The sequence below is a fragment of the Bos grunniens genome, chromosome 5, assembly GCF_055505025.1.
Source record: "Bos grunniens cultivar Pamir isolate PY7600 chromosome 5, Bosgru_T2T1.0, whole genome shotgun sequence".
In the NCBI taxonomy this organism is placed as follows: Eukaryota; Metazoa; Chordata; class Mammalia; order Artiodactyla; family Bovidae; genus Bos; species Bos grunniens.
In genome coordinates this window covers 70,713,331-70,737,503 of record NC_141169.1, presented here as the reverse complement: position 1 = coordinate 70,737,503, position 24,173 = coordinate 70,713,331, and the positions used below count along the sequence as shown (strand labels likewise).

Genomic DNA, 24,173 nt, shown 5'->3' with positions numbered 1-24,173 from the left:
TGGCATGCTGCGGTTCATGGGATCACAAAGAGTCGGACACGACTGAGCGACTGAACTGAACTGAACTGAAGTATTAAAGTTTTGAGCCTGAAATAAAAGAGGAAACAACATACCTTTAAAAATACAGACCAACAGAATAAAGTTGGAACCAAACTGCTGTATGTTTTGCATACAAAATTTTATCCTAATTCACTAAAAGAAGAAAAGCTGATCTTGTTTCTGAGAAAAAAATGCTAAATCAACAGCAAGAGTAAAACAAAAGCAAAAACAACAACAACAAAAAAAGAAGTGGAGGGGAAATCTAAGAAATCACACCTACCTGGATCTAAAGGACATTCATTTAGTTTAGCAAATTCTGCTGGTGTTTTTCCTGTAAGAACACAGTTTGAACTACGTAGCATTATGGGCATTCTGTTTAAAATAAAACAAAAAGAAAATATCATATTCAAATGGTCACTGGAAAAAAGGCTGAACAGAACACAAGCTGGCCAGTGCACACACCATTGAGGGGTCTGCATTCCTGTCAGACATGTGAGGAAAGGCAGAGGGATGGTATTGTGGGAGAGAGCTGAGCGAAACGAAGTTATGTCCTCAGGTACACTGTTTTTCTGGTACAGATACCAAAAACCCAAATCCATGGTTCCCTCCAACTTTGCAGACAAGCCTGAGTGACAGTCAACAAATGGCAGCAAGTCTTCATTCGTGGAAAACAAAGTGACTTGCCTTAGTCACGTAGAAATAGCACTATGAATCAAAGTGTAAGGAACCAGAGACTCTCAGAACTAACCAGGCAATTGGAAAAAAGAACTAAGATTTAACTGGACACAAGTATGGTCCATTTATAAGAGAGAACTTCTTCTCTTTTAACACTGATAAACAGTTGTGCTAAAACAAAGATTAATATTTTTTTTAATATCCCTATTTCTTTTTCTAAGTGAAGAATGAGGAGAATGTAGCCAAGTGAGCAACGTCTTAAGTATCTTCTATTTACCTGATAGAGGTACCAGCACAGCACATGACAGTAACATGTAGCTGGTGCATATTTGATGAACAAATGGATGTTTATTGAGCTCTTGGCTTAATAATAAACAAATGCATGTTTATTAAGTTCTTTTGAGGCAAGGGGCAACACTTGAGTGACAATTATTTGTGTCATGTTTAAAGTCCAACATCATTAGTAAACACACAATATTGTGGATCTGGCCCATTTCTACAGGAGAGTCAATACATTTCCCTAATTAGGAAAAGCAGACAGCAAAAATGCCAGCTGGTGCTATCATTTCCAAACTTGTCCTGGGCAAATAACTTCTCCCCTATATACTGCTATGAACATTCATTCTTCCAAGAAAACTCAAAATATGCAAAAATCCACCAAGAAGACTGGCCCAGGAGAGTTGAAGGAAATGCTATCTTACCTCGTGCTTCCCTAACAGCCTGCAGTTATAGGAGGAAATGGAAGCAGTTTCCTTAACTTCACAATTGAAACACAACAACGTGATGAACACTGCTCCACGTGTTTTACATACACTGACTCATCAGACCCATAAAGCAACCCGGTGAAGGAGGCTCCATTCCCCCACATTTCAGATGAGAGAACGGGGCAAGGCGTGTGTCAGCACTGCTCGGGGGTCACCTCACAGGGCCGCGATGCAGGCCGCGTCAGGCCTCACCTGCCAATGGGTAAGGCATTACGGATGATCCTCTGGCTGCCTCGGGTGTACTCGATATCCACTGTGATGGGAGCGGAGTACGTCATGTCCCGCAATCGGCACTGGAAGAGAATCACACAATCACTGCTCCTCCTCTGGGGAAAGAATGGGTCCCAACAGCCTCGAAGAGCCAATCTCAAGCAGAATAAGGTCCATGCTGGACTCTGACCCCTCCACGGTACCCAGCTGCCCCCATGCTGCCTTAAGGGACCTGGGAGTTATGACCTTACCTTCTCCATGAGGGGACAATGCCACCCACGGATCTAGACATTGCCACAGCAACCCTGCCCCTGCCAGCCCAGAAATGGGACAATAAATCCTGGACTGAGTCTCTACTCCCTGACCTGATGTTATCACCAGTCTCCTTCCACATCTCTGAAGCCGTTAGATCCTTCTTTGCAAACTGGGACCTTGGAAAGTCATCAATGTGGCTGGCCTACTCAAAACAGTTAACAACCAGTTCAGAGACTGAACACACACACATAACTGAAGTGTGTACAAACACAAACTAAAAAAATTAAACTGTATCTCCTTGTCTTCTTCAAATAAACTAAACTGTATCACAAAATTCCTTTGCAAGTGGCATGTCAGAGCACAAATCACTCAACACGTCATTCTAACAGCTTCTGAGTCACTTGCAGAAATTTTGGAATTGATGGTGCAAGCTTTACTTTTACATGGCCATGACTCACTAAGTGATGCCCTCGCCTGGGCCGTGATCGGACACAGGAAACACACCAGCATCTTCCGAAGACTTCTCTATTATATTGAAGGTCATCAGATGGCTTGTGGTCTCAAAAAGAGAATTCCTCTGAACACCAGTCATATAATTCATGATGCTGAATCCTCTCTTGGGCTTTTACTAAACCAAAGACAGATATAAACTTTTTTCTAGCCTAATTGTACCTAGGGTTTTAAAATAGTCACTTCAGTTGTGTCCAATACTTCACGACCCCAGGGACTGTAGCCCACCAGGTTCCTCTATCCATGAAATTCTCCATGCAAGAACACTGGAGTGGGTTGCCATTTCCTTCTCCAGGGGATCTTCCCAACCCAGAGATGGAAACCCAGGTCTCCCACATTGTAGGCAGATTCTCTACCATCTGAGCTACCAGTGAAGCCCTATTATTGACCAGTAAGCATTGCTTACACCATTTATTTAATTAGATCAAGCCTTCTTCAGGCCTGACAGAAAGTAGGCTGGCATGATGGTTAGTGTGGACTCTGGACTGTGTTCAAATCCTGGCTCTACCAATTAAGTTTTAAATAAACTTTCTGTATCTCAGTCATGTGAGTAACTTTAATTCCTAAAAGTATGAATATGTATTTTAGAATGGTGCTGGTACAGAGTACTATATAAATATTATCTTGTTTTCTTTTTTAATAAATCTAAGGTAATACCCATGATAGGCAGATATTCTTGGTATTAACAATCCCTTCAAATGGGAATGAAACTGGACAGGACCCCAAAACGACCTCAGGGACCCTTCTGTCCCCCTCGGATGCTCTCTGCTATCAATAGGAATAGAGTTGTATGGCAGAGCCTGCAGTACCTGCACCCCAAGTCTTACTGTGGGCCCCACGACTGCCCACCCACCTGGCTCTCCCACGCTCTCCATCTCTCCAAGAGTCAAAATCCCTCCAAGAAATCTTTGCGTCCTCTTTCTCTAACTGCAGTAACACCCATGAGTTTTCTTCAATGTCAGGAGGAATTATCATGACAGCTGCAGCCTCAGCCTTCTTGAACTACTTTGAACTCTTTGTCTTCTCCCTTTTCGGAGAATATATTTTTCCCCTATCTTTAAATCATTTTTTAAGAATATATTTTAAGGGCACTGACTCTTCCGATTAAGCCAAACAAATCCAATTAAATTATGGTTGGTAATTACCTCATGAGGGGACACTGGTCTAGTTACGTTGAAGCTTTCTTCAACATCAGGGAGCCCGACATAGATATTAAGATATCTGAAAGGCAAGTTATTCCAGAATCAATTATACTTCTTCAAAGAACATATAAACAATCAAGCTATTTTCCTTCCAAATATGAGATTACACTTTTGACAAATGTTTATCTTGCAGAGGATGGCAAACTAAAAAATTACAATTGGAGATCCTGAAGTCATAGAACACATGGTTTACAAAGGAGAGGAAATACCATCAAGCTGACTTTTTTTTTTTACAAAAAAAAGGTAAATCTCTACAAAAATACTGAAATTATCGCTTCCTAAAATGATACTTAAGGAAAAAAGCAAATGCAAGAGTATCTACAGTTTGCTACCATTCTTATAAGAAAGACAACATACAAATATTAGGAAATTTTATTCTCACAGAGTCATGATTCTGAAACTACTTTCTGTATATCCTAGGACTGAATAAACAATAAGTATAGCTCTGTATACTGAGACTTCAGTACCCAAATCTTGGTGTCTAAAACACTACTCTCCAGAAGAGGAGACTAAGGATGCTTGGAGAAATGACTGATTCCAGGCTGGAACAAGGAAATACTACATGAACCACATCTCATGGTAACAGAAAGTAAAGGAGTGCTCAAAACAGGCGCATGTTAAAAGGTCAACTCGATGGAAGCTTCCTATGGTCAAATCTGGGATTATTTGAGAAATAAAATAATGACAGTACTGGATTATGATGCAAATAATAAAATAACTATCTATGAGTTCATATTGATATAAATAAAATTATAATAGAATAGGAAAGACTAGAGATCTCCTCAACAAAATTAGAGATACCAAGGGAACACTTCAGGCAAAGATGGGCTCGATAAAGGACAGAAATGGTATGGACCTAACAGAAGCAGAAGATATTAAGAAGAGATGGCAAGAATATACAGAAGAACTGTACAAAAAGGATCTTCATGACCCAGATAATCACGATGCTGTGATCACTCACCTAGAGTCAAACATCCAGGAATGCTAAGTCAAGAGAACCTTAGGAAGTATCATTGTGAACAAAGCTAGTGGAGGTGATGGAATTCCAGTTGAGCTATTTCAAATCCTAAAAGATGATGCTGTGAAAGTGCTGCACTCAATATGCCAGCACATTTGGAAAACTCAGCAGTGGCAACAGGACTGGAAAAGGTTAGCTTTCATTCCAATCCCAAAGAAAGGCAATGCCAAAGAATGCTCAAACTACTGCACAATTGCACTCATCTCACACGCTAGTAAAGTAATGCTCAAAATTCTCCAAGCCAGGCTTCAGCAATACATGAACTGTGAATTTCCAGATGTTCAAGCTGAGAACATCCCTCTGAGAAAAGGCAGAGGAACCAGAGATCAAATTGCCAACATCCGCTGGATCATGGAAAAAGCAAGAGAGTTCCAGCAAAATGTCTACGTCTGCTTTATTGATTATGCCAAAGCCTTTGACTATGTGGATCATAATAAACTAGAAAATTCTGAAAGAGATGGGAATACCAGACCACCTGACCTGCCTCTGGAGAAACCTGTATGCAGGTCAGGAAGCAAGAGTTAGAACTGGACATGGAACAACAGACTGGTTCCAAAAAGGAAAAGGAGTACATCAAGGCTGTATATTGTCACCCTGTTTATTTAACTTCTATGCAGAATACATCATGAGAAACGCTGGGCTGAATGAAGCACAACCTGTAATCAAGATTTCCAGGAGAAATATCAATAACCTCAGATATGCAGATAACACCACACTTATGGCAGAAAGTGAAGAAGAACTAAAGAGCCTCTTGATGAAAGTCAAAGAGGAGAGTGAAAAAGCTGGCTTAAAACAACATTCAGAAAACTAAAATCATGGCAGCTGGTCCCATCAATTCAGTTCAGTTCAGTCGCTCGGTCGTGTCCAACTCTGCAACCCCATGAATCACAGCACGCCAGGCCTCCCTGTCCATCACCAACTCCCGGAGTTCACTCAAACTCATGTCCATTGAGTCGGTGATGCCATCCAGCCATCTCATCCTCTGTCGTTCCCTTCTCCTCCTACCCCAATCCCTCCCAGCATCAGGGTCTCTTCCAATGAGTCAGCTCTTCGCATGAGGTGGCCAAAGTATTGGAGTTTCAGCTTTAGCATCATTCCTTCCAAAGAAATCCCAGGGCTGATCTCCTTCAGAATGGACTGGTTGGATCTCCTTGCAGTCCAAGGGACTCTCAAGAGTCTTCTCCAACACCACAGCTCAAAACCATCAATTCTTCGGCGCTCAGCCTTCTTCACAGTCCAACTCTCACATCCATATATGACCACTGGAAAAACCAGTCTTGACTACACGGACCTTTGTTGGCAAAGTAATGTCTTTGCTTTTTAATATGCTATCTAGGTTGGTCATAACTTTGCTTCCAAGGAGTAAGCGTCTTTTAATTTCATGGCTGCAATCACCATCCGCAGTAATTTTGGAGCCCAAAAAAATAAAGTCTGACACTGTTTCCACTCTTTCCCCATCTATTTCCCATGAAGTGATGGGACCAGATGCCATGATCTTCGTTTTCTGAATGTTGAGCTTTAAGCCAACTTTTTCACTCTCCTCTTTCAGTTTCGTCAAGAGGCTCTTCAGTTCCTCTTCACTTTCTGCCCTAAGGGTGGTGTCATCTGCATATCTGAGGTTATTATTTCTCCCGGAAATCTTGATTCCAGCTATGCTTCTTCCAGCCGAGCGTTTCTCATGATGTACTCTGCATAGAAGTTAAATAAACAGGGTGACAATATACAGCCTTGATGTACTCCTTTTCCTTTTTGGAACCAGTCTGTTGTTCCATGTCCAGTTCTAACTCTTGCTTCCTGACCTGCATACAGGTTTCTCCAGAGGCAGGTCAGGTGGTCTGGTATTCCCATCTCTTTCAGAATTTTCTAGTTTATTATGATCCACACTGTCAAAGGCTTTGGCATAGTCAATAAAGCAGATGTAGACGTTTTGCTGGAACTCTCTTGCTTTTTCCATGATCCAGCAGATGTTGGCAATTTGATCTCTGGTTCCTCAGCCTTTTCTAAAACCAGCTTGAACATCTGGAGGTTCACGGTTCATGTATTGCTGAAGCCTGGCTTGGAGAATTTTGAGCATAACTTTACTAGCATGTGAGATGAGTGCAATTGTGCAGTAGTTTGAGCATTCTTTGGCATTGCCTTTCTTTGGGATTGGAATGAAAGCTGACCTTTTCCAGTCCTGTTGCCACTGCTGAGTTTTCCAAATGTGCTGGCATATTGAGTGCAGCACTTTCACAGCATCATCTTTTAGGATTTGAAATAGCTCAACTGGAATTCCATCACCTCCACTAGCTTTGTTCCTAGTGATGCTTTCTAAGGCCCACTTGACTTCACATTCCAGGATATCTGGCTCTAGGTGAGTGATCCTGCACAGCATCGTGATTATCTGGGTCATGAAGATCCTTTCTGTACAGTTCTGTGTATTCTTGCCATCTCTTCTTAATATCTTCTGCTTCTGTTAGGTCCATACCATTTCTGTCCTTTATCAAGCCCATCTTTGCCTGAAGTGTTCCCTTAGTACCTCTAATTTTCATGAAGAGTTCTCTAGTCTTTCCCATTCTGTTGTTTTCCTTTATTTCTTTGCATTAATCGCTGAGGAAGGCTTTCTTACCTCTCCTCGCTATTCTTTGGAACTCTGCATTCAGATGCTTATATCTTTCCTTTTCTCCTTTGCTTTTCGCTTCTCTTCTTTTCACAGCTATTTGTAAGGCCTCCCAGACAGCCATTTTGCTTTTTTGCATTTCTTTTCCATGGGGATGGTCTTGATCCCTGTCTCCTGTACAATGTCATAAACTTCCGTCCATAGTTCATCAGGCACTCTATCTATCAGGTCTAGTCCCTTAAATCCATTTCTCACTTCCACTGTATAATCATAAGGGTCATACCTGAATGGTCTAGTGGTTTTCCCTACTTTCTTCAATTTAAGTCTGAATTTGACAATAAGGAGTTCATGATCTGAGCCACAGTCAGCTCCCGGTCTTGTTTTTGCTGACTGTATAGAGCTTCTCCAACTTTGGCTGCAAAGAATATAATCAATCTGATTTTGGTGTTGACCATCTGGTGATGTCCATGTGTAGAGTCTTCTCTTGTGTTGTTGGAAGACAGTGTTTGCTATGACCAGTGCGTTCTCTTGGCAAAACTCTATTAGCCTTTGCCCTGCTTCATTCCATACTCCAAGGCCAAATTTGCCTGTTACTCCAGGTGTTTCTTGACTTCCTACTTTTGCATTCCAGTCCCCTATAATGTAAAGGACAACTTTTTTGGGTGTTAGTTCTAAAAGGTCTGGTCCCATCACTTAATGACAAATAGATGGGAGAGCAATGGAACCAGTGACAGATTTTATCTTTTTGGGCTTCAAAATCACTGCAGATGGGGACTACAGCCATAAAATTAAAAGACGCTTGCTCCTTGGAAGAAAAGTTATAACCAACCTAGACAGCTTATTAAAAAGCAGAGACATTACTTTGCCAACAAAGGCCTGTCTAGTCAAAGCTATGGTTTCTCCAGTAGTCATGTGGTATTGGAGAAGACTCTTGAGAGTCCCTTGGAGTGCAAGGAGGTTCAACCAGTCCATTCTAAAGGAAATCAGGTCCTGACTATACACTAGAAGGACTGATGCTGAAGCTGAAACTCCAATACTTTGGCCACCTGATGTGAAGAACTGACTCATTTGAAAAGACCCTGATGCTAGGAAAGATTGAAGGCGGGAGGAGAAGGGGACAGTAGAGGATGAGATGGTTAGATGGCCTCACTGACTCAATGGACAACAGTTTGAGTAAACTCCGGGAGCTGGTGATGGACAGGGAGGCCTGGCGTGCTGCAGTCCATGGGGTTGCAAAGAGTCAGACATGACAGCGACTGAACTGAACTAAACTGAAGTGAATAGAAAGAAACTGAGGGGAAGAAAAAAGCTCTTCTCACAGTAGAAATCTTACATTAATGTAAAAGGAATGACAGAAAAATATACTGGCCACTAGATAAACACCAAAGTAATTACTTTTTTTTTTAATTTAATTTTATTTTTTAACAAAGTAATTACTTTTAAAGGTAAAAATCACCAATGCATGCTAAAGTAGTGGGTAACATGGTATGACAAATAAGACACTTGCAGTCTCAAAGGATCACCCTGTAAGACCGCGACTGATTACTAAAGGAAAGACAGTAACTTTACTGTGGAGAAACCTGGAAGATCCACCTTAACCAAATGAACAAAGTTAAAATCACCAAGAATAAAACAGACTGACACCTATACCACCTGATATGGTGCAGTGAGAGCGACACAAAGCATCACTTCTGAGGCCAAAAAGGCATAAACCAATGTAGCCATGAGCAAAACACACACACACCCAAATTGAGGACCTTTCACAACACAACTGACCAGAATCCTTCAAAAGTGTCAAGGTCAAAAACATGTCAAGGTCACGTGAAAGACCAAGCCTAAGAGAACTTGAGGAACTGCCACAGGTTGGAGAAGACAAAGGAGACCTATGCCACCTGGACCTAATGCAGGTCCTGGATTGAATCCTGGACCAGATAAAGGACATTTGTGGGAAACCTAAGATTAGTTCACAGTATAGTATCAGTGCTGAATTCCCAGTGTGGCTAATTGTGCTATGACTACATAAGATGTTAACATCAGCATAAATTGGGTGAAGGGTAACATGGGAACTCTGTCTTATTTTTGTAATTCTTTAAGTCTAAAATTGTTTTTAAGAAAGGCTTAAACCTAAGTTTCAGTAACTTTTCACTCATAACTACTTGTTATCATTAGCTTACCAATTAAAAATTGAACATTTGATAATTATCTTCCTATTCAAAACAAAAAAGGAGAATTAAAAGAATTTTGATAGCAACTACAATCACCATTAAAAAAAAAGTCAGATAAACACACAAAAATGTTAAACATGATCAAAATAGCAAACTAAGAGTAGTCGGTTCCTTACTTTAAGTACCACATGGGGTCAGCATCACTAGTAACCTTTTCATTGGCTTTCATTATTTTCTTTATCTGCAATGGAAAGAGTAACATGAGGAAAGACTCTAGCTTCCAGTTCATTCGTAATCATATCCTTTCCCAAGATCCGATGCTTACCTCTACATTAATGAAATAGTTAAAGGAATCTATATGCTGTTTCACAAGACCTTTCACCTAAATGAATAAAAAATAAAAGCAGGTTAGCAACAAAATAGCAGATTACACGAGATTACCTGATCTATAAATTTTTCCCAAAACCAAAGTGACCACAAAAAGTCCATAAATTTTACTTAGCAAAACTTTTCTATTTTCATGTCCTCATTCCATTTCTCCTCCATCTTACTAGAACACCCTCAAACTTTCCTCCCTGAAAAACAACCTGATGTTTAGAATTCAAGATATATACCTAATGACTCCCGAGGCAAGAAAAAAAAAAAATCCAAGAAAAAAATATAGCAATCAAGCATCATCTCTCCAACCCTCAAACAATGCCTCTTTTCTTTTTTTCTTGCTCCTATGTAAGCGATTTTATGATTTCCCCGTATCTGGTTTTTCATATCACTTTCAGAAGAATGAGGGGGAAAAATAAGAATCTCTATTAAGGAAACCAAAAATAAATGCATTTAAAATTGAAAGCAAGGTGAATCCTAGGGATCTATGAACAGATCAGCTCCAGTGACTGCCTTTCATCTCAAAAGTCAGTACAGCTACACAGACAGTGCTGTGTGCTGCTATGAAAAACCCTGAAATGCTAAACACAGACTCCAAAGTCTTAAGATTGAAAAGGACTGTAACGTGTTCAACTTTTTACATTAATGTTCAAACACAATTAGTTCAACACTTTTAAAATACACCCAACAGAAAGCATCACAGGGCCTCTGCTTCAATTACACCTCTTTTGAGGGATCTCACTGGCTTACTAAGCAGCTATCCCATTTTGAAATAGTCCAGATTGTCGGGGGGAAAATTCACTCTTATAATGATCTGTAGTCTAACACTCCGCAGTTCCCCGGCTATGGGCTTAATGTCTTTTCTGGAGAAAATGTCTTCTCCACCACAGTCCATTTAGTTACCGTATCTCTTTTACGTCCTCTCTCCCAGGCTGAAGAGGCTCTTCCACTATTTCTCACAGACATGCTTTCCAGACTCTTCAGCAGCTCATGGACTGTAAAAACGGGTAAGAAATCTGGCCTTGACAATTCCCAACCTTATATGCCAGCATGCTCCCTTCTGCCAATAATACAGAACTAAGATGGAAAAAACTTGACTCATTTTTCAACCCTCTATTCTTTCACTGAGCATAATGCTTCAAGATTCATCCACATTGTATTGGCACTTTCTACTGCCAAAAACATTGCATTGTATGGATATATCATATTTCATTTAGCCATCCATCAGTTGGTATTCGAGTTGTTTCTATTTTTGGCTATTATAAATAATGCTGCTATGAACATCTGTGTACAAGGTTTTGCATGGACATATGTTTTTGTTCCTCTTGAGTAAATGCCTAGGAGTAGAATTGCAGGATCATACAGTAACTATATGTTCAACCATCTGATGAACTGCCAGGCTGTTTTCCAAAGCGGCTGCATCTCCATCAGTAGAGTGTGAGGCTTCCAATTGCTCCGCATCCCCATCAACACTTGTTATTGTCTTTCTTTCTTGACTATAGCCATCCTACTGGGTGTCAAGTGGTCTCTCATTGTGGAACCTGCTACTATTTAGCATAAGCTCTTTAAAACTGAAATTCAATAATAGGAACCTTATAATCTGTACTTCCTTTGTCCGAACCACTCATCCACTCCAGCCAAGCAGACTGGACTCTGTTTTCAACAGACCCTGTGGATCCTCCTCTAGAGGACCTTTATTAAGCCATGCTCCCCGCATCCTACCTTTCAGGTTAGGTAATTCCTTTCCTCTTGTTGTTGTTGTTTAGTTGCTAAGTCGTGTCTGACTCTTTTGCAACCCCATGGACTGCACTCTGCCAGGCCACTGAGCCAACTGGGAAGTCCTCCTCTCCTCTGAGGATGTGGTTTATGTCTCACCTCCTTTAGGAGGCCCTTTCTGACCACCTGTGGCATCAATCTTCTGCCAGCAGCACTTTGGTTTGTACCCTTTGGTTTGTATTATTCCTATGCCAAGTGAAAACATAAACTACTTCCTACCTCTAAAATTAGATTACAATCCCCTACCTAGTACTTTATGGACAGGGTTACTGCCTTATAATTTCTCATATTTCTAAAACTTAGAAAAGTGCACAGTTGTACAAAGTCAAAAAATGTTGGTGATAAAAATTTAATTTTAAAAAGGCTTATTTCTTGATTCTTGATTGGAAAAATAACTGTTATTAGATATTAATTACCTTTAAAAATGCTGGAAGCAGCCGCCATTTTTCCTGTGAATCAGAACAATAAAAGTATCAGAACTCTGTGTCAGTGATCACATATTTTCATGAGGTTATTTTAATGTACCAAAAGTGACTGACTTTATCACAGTAAGCAAAAGAAAGTAAGTGGAAACAAAAAGAACAATTTTTACATTGCAACCTTTTTATGGAAATCGTATATGTACTGTACATGTACATGCAAACATATACATACACACAAGCATATATAAACCACAGATTTCTTAAACAGAATATACTTTAATCTCTTTTTGATGACTCAAGATTCCAAGCACTTTTCATCTTTATTTTATTCTCATGACTCTTCCTGAGTAAGCAGGGTTTGCCAGTTTGAGAAAGGCGAAGTATTAGTAAGTTTCAGAGAGTTTGGTTTAAACCCAAAGGGAGTTCTTTCTCCCTCCTATTTTTTTCTCAACTGGCGCCTGGCCAGAGCCCAGGCTGAAGAAAGATATCACCTGGTGTTCACCTATTTAAACAGATGCAAACTGCCACGTTCAACTCTAAGGCCTGCTCTTCACACCTTCCTGGGGTTGTAAACAGCCTACCATGACACAACTCTTCATGAATGGTATCTGATCTGTTCATGGGAAATCTGACAAATGGTTAGAACTGGGTCTAAAGTAAGAAAACACAGTTTCTGAGTAAGAGCCCAAGGATCATGTAAGACCTTGTAAGAAACTGTAAAATTTTTTGACTTTGGGCAACGGAGAAGTGCTAGAAGGTTTTGAGCAAAATAGTGACAAGATGATGTGATCCATTTTAACTGGATCACTCCAGCTGCTGGGGTGAGAAAAGACAAGGTTAGAAGCAGAGGGATCATTTAGGAGTTCCCTGCAATACTCTAGGCTGATAACAATACAGGAAGTGAGAAACTGTCGCCTAGGAAAACACGATGTGAAGTCAGAGTCAACAGGACTTGACAGTAGATGAGATGCAGGAATCTGAGAAAGACGAATTGAGACTGACACCTTAGTGCTGCCATTTCTGGAGACGAGGAGGCAGGGATGCTGCCGGGGAAGCAGGTTTAGTGTGAAGGGGCGACCAGGAGTTTGGCTGGGGGCGTGTTAAGTTTGAGATATCCATTAGACATGCAGTTGGAGATGCCAAATAGACAACAAAGGAGTCTGGAACTTGGGAAGAGTGGCCTGGAGATCTAAGTCAGGGAAAGTCAGCAGACAGACGGCAGTGGAAGTCATGAAACAGGTAAGACCACCTACGGAGTGTAGATGGAGAGGAGCTCCACAAAGTGAGATCAGAAACACTCCAACACTTGGAGCAGCAGAAAGCACACTGAGCAAAGGAGATCGAGGAGTGGCCAGAGAGGGAGGTAGGCCATCTGGAAAATGGAAAAACATTTTTTAAGAAAAGGTAAGTGGGGGCAGGTGTAAATAGAAAATCTCTATACCTTCCTCTCAATTTTGCTCTGAACCTAAAACTACTCTTTAAAAAAAAGTCATCTTTTAAAAAAAAATTTTTTTTTACTTGAAGGACAATTGCTTTTACAGAATTTTATTGGTTTCTACCAAACATCAACACACACACACACAAAAGAAATGAGTCTGGCAAAACTAATCTATGATGACAGAAATCAAATGGTGGTGTAGGGCTTAGACTGAAAAGGGCACTTTCTACAATGATGAAAATGTTCTATATCCTGTATGGGGTGGTAGTTATTTGGGTATACATACCTGTAAAAACTAACGTAAATGAACACTAAGTAAGTACTTCTGCATTTTACTTGATGTAAATCTACAAAGAACGAACGACAGACCAGAACGGACTACATGAGGAGAGTAGAAAGAGCTTGAGGAGTTGGAGTGGAGAGGGGGCAAGTGAGGAGAAACAAGCTAGAGTGGCCAGATTGAGAAAAGTCTTAACAATATGGTAAAGACTAGATTTTTTTTTGCCCTGAGAGCAATGGGCAGATTCAAGAATTTTAACCAATGGAGCAATGTGAACATATCTGCATGTTTAAACTGATGGCCCTGGTGACAGAGCAGAGAATAGACTGGAATGGGACAAGTAAGAAGCCAAGGAAGTAAGAGATGACAGTGGCTGACTTGGAGAACAGTGGGAATGTCAGAATTGAGTACATTTTGTAGTTGGGGCCCTTAAGATGGGATGGTGGACTGGATGCAGAGGGTCAGGAAGAGGAACTCTTATTTTTAAATATGTTTAATGGAAATATGTTACTGGTCCCTTCATGGCTTTGCAAATTCAGAGAAGAAACAGAAATCCTGCAGCTCTCTGGAGAAGCAGTTCAGTCAACAGTTAAAGTCAGGAGCTCTGGAGTCTGACTGCTGAAATCCAAAATCCCCAACAGTCACTTAATGGCCTTCTCACACTGGGTTAGTTACTTAACTTCTCTGGGTCTTAAAAATCTTCATTGGCAAAATGGGGCAAAAATACTACTTGCTTCAGAAGATTAAATAACATAATGCTCATTAGGTTTGAACAGAGCTGGCGCATAATAAGTGCTCAGTAAATGCTGGCTTTTAAATAGCAGTTCAAGAGTTAAAAATTCAAACCAACTATACTCCAATATAAAATAAACAAACAAAAGAAGTTAAAAATCCAGTATTGCCTGATGAAAATCACCATGTACGAAGGCACTCAGAATCTAATAGACTGACTGTAATTCCTCAGAATGTAATTTGCAGAATGATTATAAAGAAATTGATTCATTGATCTTGTTAGTCATTCTCCTGTTTAACCTGTCAATAGCATCCAAGGCCTCCTTCAAATGTCTAACAAAACCTTTCATAACCAGGACCTTTATCTGTCACCTTTAATCTCTCCTCTACTTTTTCACACTCTGATACTACTGGATTTATTTTTATTTCTCAAAAATATCAGATGGCCTTGCCTCCAGGTTTCAAGTGTCTTCTTCCCGCTACGTCAATCTCTCCCTTGACTATTTCTCCATGTCCCCAACCGATGCCAACTAAAATTCTGAGCCCCAGAGAAGTTATATGTACCTTTCCAGAAAATAAAATTATATCAACAGCTGAACTTCATCAGGCAGCTCAGAGTAGGACAGTTATCCTTAACTTCTCAGAAGCTGATGAAAGCTACAGGGGTACTCCCCGAGAAAACACTTAAAATTTGGAGTAAATTTTCTGGGCACTTAAAATACTCTTGCAATCCCAACTTGAGTTCCCGGCGAAAAGGAGAAATTACTAGCCTGGGATTCAGAAGATTTGGTTTTAACACCACAGCCAGCGGTGGGAGCCTAAGCTCCCTGGACCTTGCTTTATAAGAAAGCAAGCAATACGTCCCCCAAGGTGGGTAAGAGTCAGTCCTCCCCTGACAACACACGTACACTAGAATGGGTTCAACCCCGGAGCCGTGGGCGGGGCTGCTAGGCCAGCGTGGCGCCTGCCAGCTCCCCCCGCTCAACCACTGCACGTGGGTCCAGCAGCCGGCTAGGGAGTGAACCCGCTGAGCCCTGAGCCAGCGCTGAGTCCTGAGCATGCGCGGAAGACGCGGCCCGCCCCTCTCCACGGCCAGGACTCTCGGGGCAACGCCTCTCGGGGACGCATCACGGCCCCTTCCGCTCACCATTTGCCCTGCACTCACCTCTACAGTTGGGATCGGCGCAGCCAGCTGCTCCGGGGTCAGGTTCCCAAACTCTTCCGCAAGCAGGTCCATGCTACTCACGATGAAACAGGCACTAAGCAGAATACTCACGTGCGCCTCCCTTGCGTCAAGGTATCCGCTGTACCGGTGGAGAGCGCTGCGTGGTGTCTTAAAGGGTTCGCCGCACAACTTAATAGGAGGAAGAAAGGTTCCGCCTGCTGTCGGTCGGAACCTGCGGTTGAACCCGGATGTGGCTGAGGTGGAGCCGGGAAACTGCGCCCTCTAGTGTCCATCGGAAGTCTCGCGTGGGTAATCTGAAATCCAGGCAGGTTGTTCCTGCGATCTCAGTCAGTCCGACTCTTTAGGACCCCGTGAACTGTAGCCCGCCAGACTCCATTATCCTAGCAAGAATACTAGAAAGTGTTACTTGCTCAGTCGTGTCGACTCTTTGTGACCCTATGGACCGTAGCCCGCAAGGCTCTTCTGTCCATGGGATTTCCTAGGCTCCAGAGGATCTTCCCGGTCTCCGGCATTACAGGCAGATTCTTTACAGTCTGAGCCACCAGGGAAGCCCCAAGAATACTAGAGTAGGTTGCCATTTACTCTCCCAGGGGATCTTCCTGACCCAGGGGTGGAACCCTTGTCCCTTGCTTCTCTTGCACTGACAATTTTTTTTTTTTTTAAACACTGTACTGCCTGGGAAGCCCCCAGTTATCCCATAATTGAGGCCAAAAAGCATATTGTTTTAAAAATATTTCACAGAAAAGGGTAAAAGGAGAATTTGCACGACTTGAGCCACGGAAGCATCAGTTCAGTTCAGTTCAGTCGCTCAGTCGTGTCCGACTCTGCGACCCCATGAATTGCAGCACACCAGGCCTCCCTGTCCATCACCCTGTCCAACTCCTGGAGTTCACTCAAACTCACGTCCATAGAGTCGGTGATGCCATCCAGCCATCTCATCCTCTGTTGTCCCCTTCTCCTCCTGCCCCCAATCCCTCCCAGCAGCAGAGTCTTTTCCAATGAGTCAACTCTTCGCATGAGGTGGCCAAAGTACTGGAGTTTCAGCTTTAGCATCATTCCTTCCAAAGAACACCCAGGACTGATCTCCTTTAGAATGGACTGGTTGATCTCCTTGCACAGGAATCATTTAATTTAGCCCCAAACTACACGTATAGTATGAAAAAGTAGGAAATATACCAAATACCTAGTAGGAGGGGATTGGTTTAAAACCTTAAGGTACGTGTGTGGTGGACTACTATACAACCATTAAAACAACCACAAAATGAGGAGGAATTAACTTTACCTAGAGAGTAGAGCATAACAGGACAGCAATAAAGATAGTTATATTCTGAAAGGACTAGGCAGAAGATCCAGGAGTAAACGTCAGCAGAAATTTAGTATGAAAAGATGACATTTTAAATCAGTTGGAAAGATGCTTTTCCAAAAAATGATGTTGGAGCTGCTGATTAGCTGTTTTGAGAGGAAAAAAAAAAAATATATATATATATATATATAAATCCTATAAGGATTACATATTTAAACGTTAACAACCTTAGAAGGAAATATAAAGTGAACAAATGCATGACGTTAAATGGTGACTGCCTTCAAGCATGGCAACACAGAAATCATAAAGGAGAATATTCATAGATTGAATCGTAAAATTCTACCCATAGTTTTAGGATTCCATGAAAAATTTTAAATTTTCTGAACAGATGATTAAAAATCTCCATGAATAGGTTTTAAGACACACAAGTTGGCAGGTGAGAAAGGATTGATATTCCTCATTTAAAATGAACTTACATGAATCAATAAGGGAAAAAAATCCCACTTGGGGGGAAAAAGGCAAAAGAGAATCAACAGTTGTTTAGTATGTACAAAGTTTCAGTTCAGGAAGATGCAAAAGTCTGGAAATGGATAATGGTCATAGTTTCACATTTGAAATGTGAGTGTACATAAGACCACTGAACTGTGCACTTGAAATGGTAAATTTTAGTATATTTTGCCATAGTAAATTACGAAAATTTATAAATATTCATTTGCCATTCTGAATGTCTAACCCTTGTGGTGATACTGGTAAAGAATTAGCCTGCCAATGCAGGAGACACCGGTTCAATCCCTGGGTCAGGGAGATCCCCTGAAGGAGGGCACAGCAACCCACTCTAGTACTCTTGCCTGGAGAATCCCATGGACAGAGGAGCCTGGTGGGCTGTGGTTCATAGGGTTGCAAAGAGTCGAAGACGACTACAGCAACTTGGCATGCACGCACGCAACACTAGCACTGGGTTAGTCTGATTGTTTGTTGTTGTTGTTTTGTTTTTTGTTAAAATAAGCATAGTTTTCCGATTTGGTAGGTTCGGGCTGGGGCCTGCAAATTTGCATTTCTAATAAGCTCCCAGGGATGATGCTGATGCTGCTGGCCCAGTGATCACAGTTGAGAATCACTCTGTAATGTAACATGAGATTTATCACTCGATCCCATGGCCTGTTGATGTGTTTACCTCTCCTTCTGACAGGGAACACCTGGAACAGGGACTGTCTTGTTTGTCTTCCTCTTTTCAGGTTCTAACTCATTGTTTGTTCCTAAGTAAAGTTGTGTTGAATAAAAGATTTGGGGGGAAAAAACATGCATTGAGTGATAAGTTCAATTTTTCATGTCATGCTTTTTAAAATTCTGATTTTTTTAAAGTGTCTCTGGAGGAGGATCTGGTAGCAGTGGTCCCAGAGTCCTACGGGAGCCACTGGCTGACACTAAGTGGTGTCCACCCTGTTTACACCTACCTGGTCCCTGAGATAGAGGCATTTGCATCCTGGGGTCAAATCCATTGTCTTTCTGATCGCCTAAGGCAAGGGTTCCCAACCTCCAGGATCTAATGCCTGATGATCTGAGGTATAGCTGATGTAATAACAATAGAAATAAAATGCACAATAAATGTAATGCACTTGAAACATCATGAAACCACCCCCTGCCCCAGTCCATGGAAAAATTGTTTTCCACAAAACTGGTCCCTGGTGCCAAAAAGTCTGGGGACTGCTGCCCTAAGGGGCTGGAGTTTTTAATTCCAAAGGCCAGAAACAGTCTCCTGGTTTCTGCTTTCTGCTGTCCTTTTCCTGAAATATTGGTACAAAAAAGACTTGGTGGTTTGAATAGAGGGCTGGGCAATTAGGGAAAGGAAATCACAGAAAAACGGTTGACATCTTGGAATACTATCCCATCACCTAGGTATGAAGTGTTGTGGTCCCCAGATGGGAAAGTGACCAATGGGAGGAGAACCATGAGCATCAGTTAAAGAAGAGCAAGGGAAAGGGGAAAGCAGAGGTGTCAGAGCTGAGCCCTGGAATGTTAGGGAGTGTTTCTGTTGACTGTTTACTCTTTGCCAGGCATTGGAATAACCACTTTTTGTACATTCTCTGATTTAATAATCAAGGGGGAGAAGTATGATAAGCCCCATTTTGCCAAGTGAGGAGACTTAGGCTCATAAGTTTTGAGAAATTTGCCAAGCATGGTTGGAATTTAAATCCACACTTACCTGACCCCAGAGCCCATGTTTTAAACCACTCTATTGTGACACCGGCTGAATGGATTGGGTAGAAGACATCAAGCAGAGAAAGACAGCTTGAGCAAAATGACATGGGGGCTCTAGAGTACATAATCCTATCAATACGTGTGGCGGCTGAGTGTAGTTCTCCCACAGGGCTTGTTGAGGGACGTGGCTATAGATAACACTAGAAATTGTCATTTATGCCATGTTAAAGAAATTAGAACTTATTTTGAGAGGCTTCAACTTGAAGACACTAGAAAACTAAAGAAAAAGATGACCCTCTCTCCTTGAAAACCTTGGTGCATTCAGACTGGGGGAAAAAAAAGTGATCCTGATTTCTATATTTGAATAAATTTACAGCAGAACTAGAGAAAGCCCAGAACAATGTTGGAGAAGGAATAGGGGTTCTTCAATCTGAAAAGGCAAGGGCAAAGGGGATCCTGGAAGTCTACTGTTTCACAACCAGCAAGGTAAAGAGAAGCTGGGACAGAAGTCTCTACTGTAATCAGAGAACATTTTGCATTTTGAGCAAGACTGGATGGTCCAAAACCTATAGTTACCTGCCAGGCCCATAGGTCTTTATCTGAAAAGCCTTGCTCTGTGTCATGTTACGTCGTCATCCTGTCAAAACCAACAGGGCCAGCAACCAGCTAAAGGCAGCCACCTAAGGCAGGGGGCAGGGAGGGGGCACGGAGCTCCTAATGAGACCCCCCTACCGAAGGCAAGAGAGTCGGGGAAGGGTATCCATAGTGACTAGTGGCAAATAGACCCACTCATTTTCTCTCTTCTGGGAGGTTTTCAATGAAGACCAAAAGGGAAGGACAACAGGAAACAGAGGCAGAGAAGTAAACAGCATTTGGTAGCATTACAACAGTGAACCATGACTGGATGACCTAAGGCAACCAATAGAGCGAGTAGTTAACACGTTCCAGGGTTAGACTCTTTGGCTTCAAGTTGATTATCAGCTCTGTGACCTTAACCTCTCTGTGTCTCTTCTTGCACAAATGGAAATAATGATAGAACCTGCCTTGTAGTGGGTTGTGCAGTTATATGAGACCATTTATATAAAATGCTTAGTCCATGTGGTAAGTAATTATTTTGCTAAATTCTGAAAGAAAAAAATTATATTCAGCTTCTCTATCATGCCTGCAGGTGTAACTGCTGGCAGATTCCCAGCTTTCCTTTCTTCTTCAAGCCTTGCGATCAATCCCTAGGTCCCTTTCCCTCGAAAGCTGAACAAGGCTAACATACCAAGCTTAGACATAAAAAAAGAAAGTTTCACTGGAAAAGTAGAGAACAAGAGGGCACAAGTTGCTGGTACAAATGTACTTTCTAAAAGGTTAGATTAAATCATGGAGGATAAAGTCATACCTGATTTACTAAACGAAACTGGAACATGTTGGGTTGTGTCACTATCCTTTGAAGTCGACATCAAGGACAATAACTGCAGTTTCTACTACCCTTGAGTTTCTCTGCCAATGACAATATTGGGCTTAATGAACCATGGTTGTGATGACAGTTGACAATTTTTGGTCTTATGTACTTAAGTACTCCATCACCACATCTCACAATACTAAAACCTCTTGAAGCTTGAAAGAGATTTAGGACTAATAAATTAGCTTTTGTAATGTATTCTGGCCACATTATGCTTAAGTTTGTAGACAATTTCAAATACATCTCATTTGACTCTCACTGGCACCCCACTCCAGTACTCTTGCCTGGAGAGTCCCATGGACGGAGGAGCCTGGTAGGCTGCAGTCCCTGGGGTCGCTAAGAGTCGAACACGACTGAGCGACTTCACTTTCCCTTTTCACTTTCCTGCATTGGAGAAGGAAATGGCAACCCACTCCAGTGTTCTTGCCTGGAGAATCCCAGGGATGGGGGAGCCTGGTGGGCTGCCGTCTATGGGGTCACACAGAGTCGGACACGACTGAAGTGACTTAGCAGCAGCAGCAGGGCTCTGTGAGGGCTTCCCTGGTGGCTCAGAGATTAAAGCATCTGCCTGGAATGTGGGAGACCCAGGTTCGATCCCTGGGTCAGGAAGATCCCCTGGAGAAGGAAATGGCAGCCCACTCCAGTACTCTTGCCTGGAGAATCCCATGGAGGGAGGAGCCTGGTAGGCTACAGTCCATGGGGTGGCAAAGAGTAGGACATGACTGAGAGACTTCACTTTCACTTTCAGGGCTCTGTGAGGCAGGCAGGTACGGTAGGAAATCGATGTTCAGGGCGAGACTAGAAGGCTGACTTGAGGTCATAATAGCTGTGAAAAATAAGTGAATTCAAACTCAAGTCTCTTGACTCTCAGTCCTGTGCTACTTTTGTAACAAGTGGGAGCTGTTGGTACTTAACATCCCCAGAGGTAGAACAGATTGAATTTTAGTTTTAAGGAGGATTCAAGTGAAAAAATATATGTTGCACAAAATGTGGCAGGCCCCACACTTTGCCAATCAGCCACAGAATTCTTTACTGCTTATCCTGGATTTGGCTTCAAAATCCTCTCAACTCAGTGCTCTGGGGAGCTAATACTAAAAGATCAGAGCAGACACATGACTTTAAACTTATTTTCATAGACAAGAGGATTCATAGAGCTTATTCGAAACTGGCATAGAAACTGAGGTAGAAACTGTAATGATTATCAATACCCAATACCCATGTCCACCTCTTTTCTCCTGGGCACATTTTCCTGACTTGCTTGCACTTGGAGCCAGATGATTTTGAGTTCTGGCCAACGCACTATGAATAGAAATGGGCAATCCATTTATTTCTCCTGTCTTCTGAGTGATTCAGGAGATGCTGAAAGTTTTGAGGACTGCTAAGTTATAAGATGGATGGAAGTTGGGTTTCTGAGTAGCTGGATTAAGGCCCTTGATACATACACCAACCTTCCCTAAACTTGGAACTACAATTTGAGCAATAAGGCTATGCTGAGGCCATGGTGACTTGAGAGCTTTTTGTTCAGCAGTTCATCAATGCACACCAGTAAAGGCTGATTTCACTGACTATGCCCTTCCTGGAATCATCTTACAGTGTCATTCTTAGAGGCAATACTGGATGGGGGGAGGGGGTCTCACACATTTCTCCCATTCGAGTTCAAAAGACCTCATAAACGTAAAGGATAGTGGGTTTGTTTTTCTCTTTCTGCTCCTCAGGACACCTTTCCTATTTGAAAGAAATCACTAGTTGGGTGACCTTGGTGGGAATATGGGAGTCTAAGTGTCAGCCACTATCTCATTCCATCCCATGAAATTAGAGCATTGCCCTTGACAGAGATTCGTCCCACTGAATGTTGATATCTGGGACTTTAAATCTTGAGCAAATGAGGCAAAGCAGCAAGGACAGTTGAGAAATCAGTCTCTGAATCCTGCGTGGCTAAGGCCCTGCCCTTGCATTGCCTTGGTTCCTATCTATTTGCCAAGCTTAATTCCCCAAACAAAATAGATTCTGTGAAGTATGTAAATCTCTCCAATAAACTCTCTTTCTGCCTGTTCGCTAGAGTCCATTTCTACTGCTTGTGCCATGTGTTCAGGTGTGAGGGCGTGTACACATACACACACAACACATAATATTCTAGCACCAATGGCAAGTGTGCTTTGCCACGACAGTCTTTCCAAAACATAATTGTTTGCAACTTTCAAAGGATTCCCTGATTCTTTACCTCTTTCAGAACAAACCCCACACATATGAACATGACATCCCAAGCCTTTTCCCTTGCTTGTTTCTCCTCTCGTCACTTCCCCTCTTCTGGAGGCTGTTCCCTGGGCTCACCATTTCTCCACATGACTGTGCCTCCTGTGCCTTTTGCTTTCTTGGTCTCTTGACAAGTTCCTGCCTATCATTCATGTTTTAGCTCAAGGGTGATCCATGAAAGAGTCCAGTGATTTTTCCTCTAGTACTATGTGTCAGTTCAGTTCAGTTGCTCAGTCATATCCGACTCTTTGCAACCCCATGGACTGCAGCACGCCAGGCTTCCCTGTCCATCACCAACTCCCGGAGCTTGCTCAAACTCATGTCCATTGAGTTGGTGATGCCATCCAACCATCTCATCCTCTATTGTCCACTTCTCCTCCTGCCTTCAATCTTGCCCAGCATCAGAGTCTTTTCTTTTTTTTTTTTTTCAGGGTCTTTTCTAAGGAGTTAGTTCTTCTTCACATCAGGTGCTCAAAGTATTGGAGTTTCAGCTTCAGCATCAGTCCTTCCAATGAATATTCAGGACTGATTTCCTTTAGGATGGACTGGTTTGATCTCCTTGCATTCCAAGGGACTCTCGGGAGTCTTCTCCAACACCACAGTTCAACAGCATCAATTCTTTAGCACTCAGCTTTTTTTATAGTCCAATTCTCACATCCATACATGACTACTGGAAAAACCACAGCTTTGACTAGACAGACTTTTGTTGGCAAAATAATGTCTCTGCTTTGTAATATGCTGTTTAGGTTGGTCATAGCTTTTCTTCCAAAGAGCAGGCGTCTTTTAATTTCATGGCTGCAGTCACCATCTGCAGTGATTTTGGAGCCCCCCAAAAGTAAAGTCTGTCACTGTTTCCATTGTTTCCCCATCTATTTGCTATGAAGTGATGGGACCGGATGCCATGATCCTAGTTTTTTGAATATTGCGTTTTAAGCCAACTTTTTCACTCTCCTCTTTCATTTTCATCAAGAAGCTCTTTAGTTCTACTTTGCTTTCTGTACTATGTGTACTTGTTTTAAAAGCATAGCCCGAATTACACTTTATTGCTATTGTTCACAAGTTTGTCCTTCTTACTAAGTTACAAACTTCTCAGGACAATGTCTGTCTAGTTATCTGTGTATTAAATACCTAGGATACTTCTTGACACATAGTAGATGCTCAATAGCTATTTGTTGACTAAATGAATGAATGAACACGATTGATGTCTGTGAGGCTTTGACATTAAGTAGAAGATTCCTTCTAGAACCACTGCAATAAAGACTGTGCAATATTCCAGCCCTGAGCTACCCAAAGGTGGTTTAGAAAACAGAGACACCATC

General features: G+C 41.9%; 1 protein-coding gene across 4 annotated transcripts in view; it reads right to left on the bottom strand.

Annotated features, from left to right (window-relative positions):
- The window catches only part of POLR3B (RNA polymerase III subunit B), a 115,995-nt gene extending 100,089 nt beyond the window's left edge, over positions 1-15,906 (bottom strand). For 2 of the 4 annotated variants that reach the window (XM_086401143.1, XM_086401145.1), the window contains exons 1-8: positions 15,629-15,904; positions 12,008-12,040; positions 10,719-10,810; positions 9,763-9,819; positions 9,614-9,678; positions 3,599-3,674; positions 1,671-1,771; positions 320-411 (exon numbers count right to left, since the gene is read on the bottom strand). In XM_086401143.1, coding sequence (XP_086257269.1) covers positions 320-411; positions 1,671-1,771; positions 3,599-3,674; positions 9,614-9,678; positions 9,763-9,819; positions 10,719-10,810; positions 12,008-12,035 — 511 coding nt within the window. In that variant the 5' untranslated portion in view covers positions 12,036-12,040; positions 15,629-15,904. Of the gene's footprint in view, positions 1-319; positions 412-1,670; positions 1,772-3,598; positions 3,675-9,613; positions 9,679-9,762; positions 9,820-10,718; positions 10,811-12,007; positions 12,041-15,628 lie in introns of all 4 variants that reach the window. The other 2 variants (XM_086401144.1, XM_086401146.1) reach the window with 2 other exon arrangements.
- Positions 15,907-24,173: the final 8,267 nt, after the last annotated feature.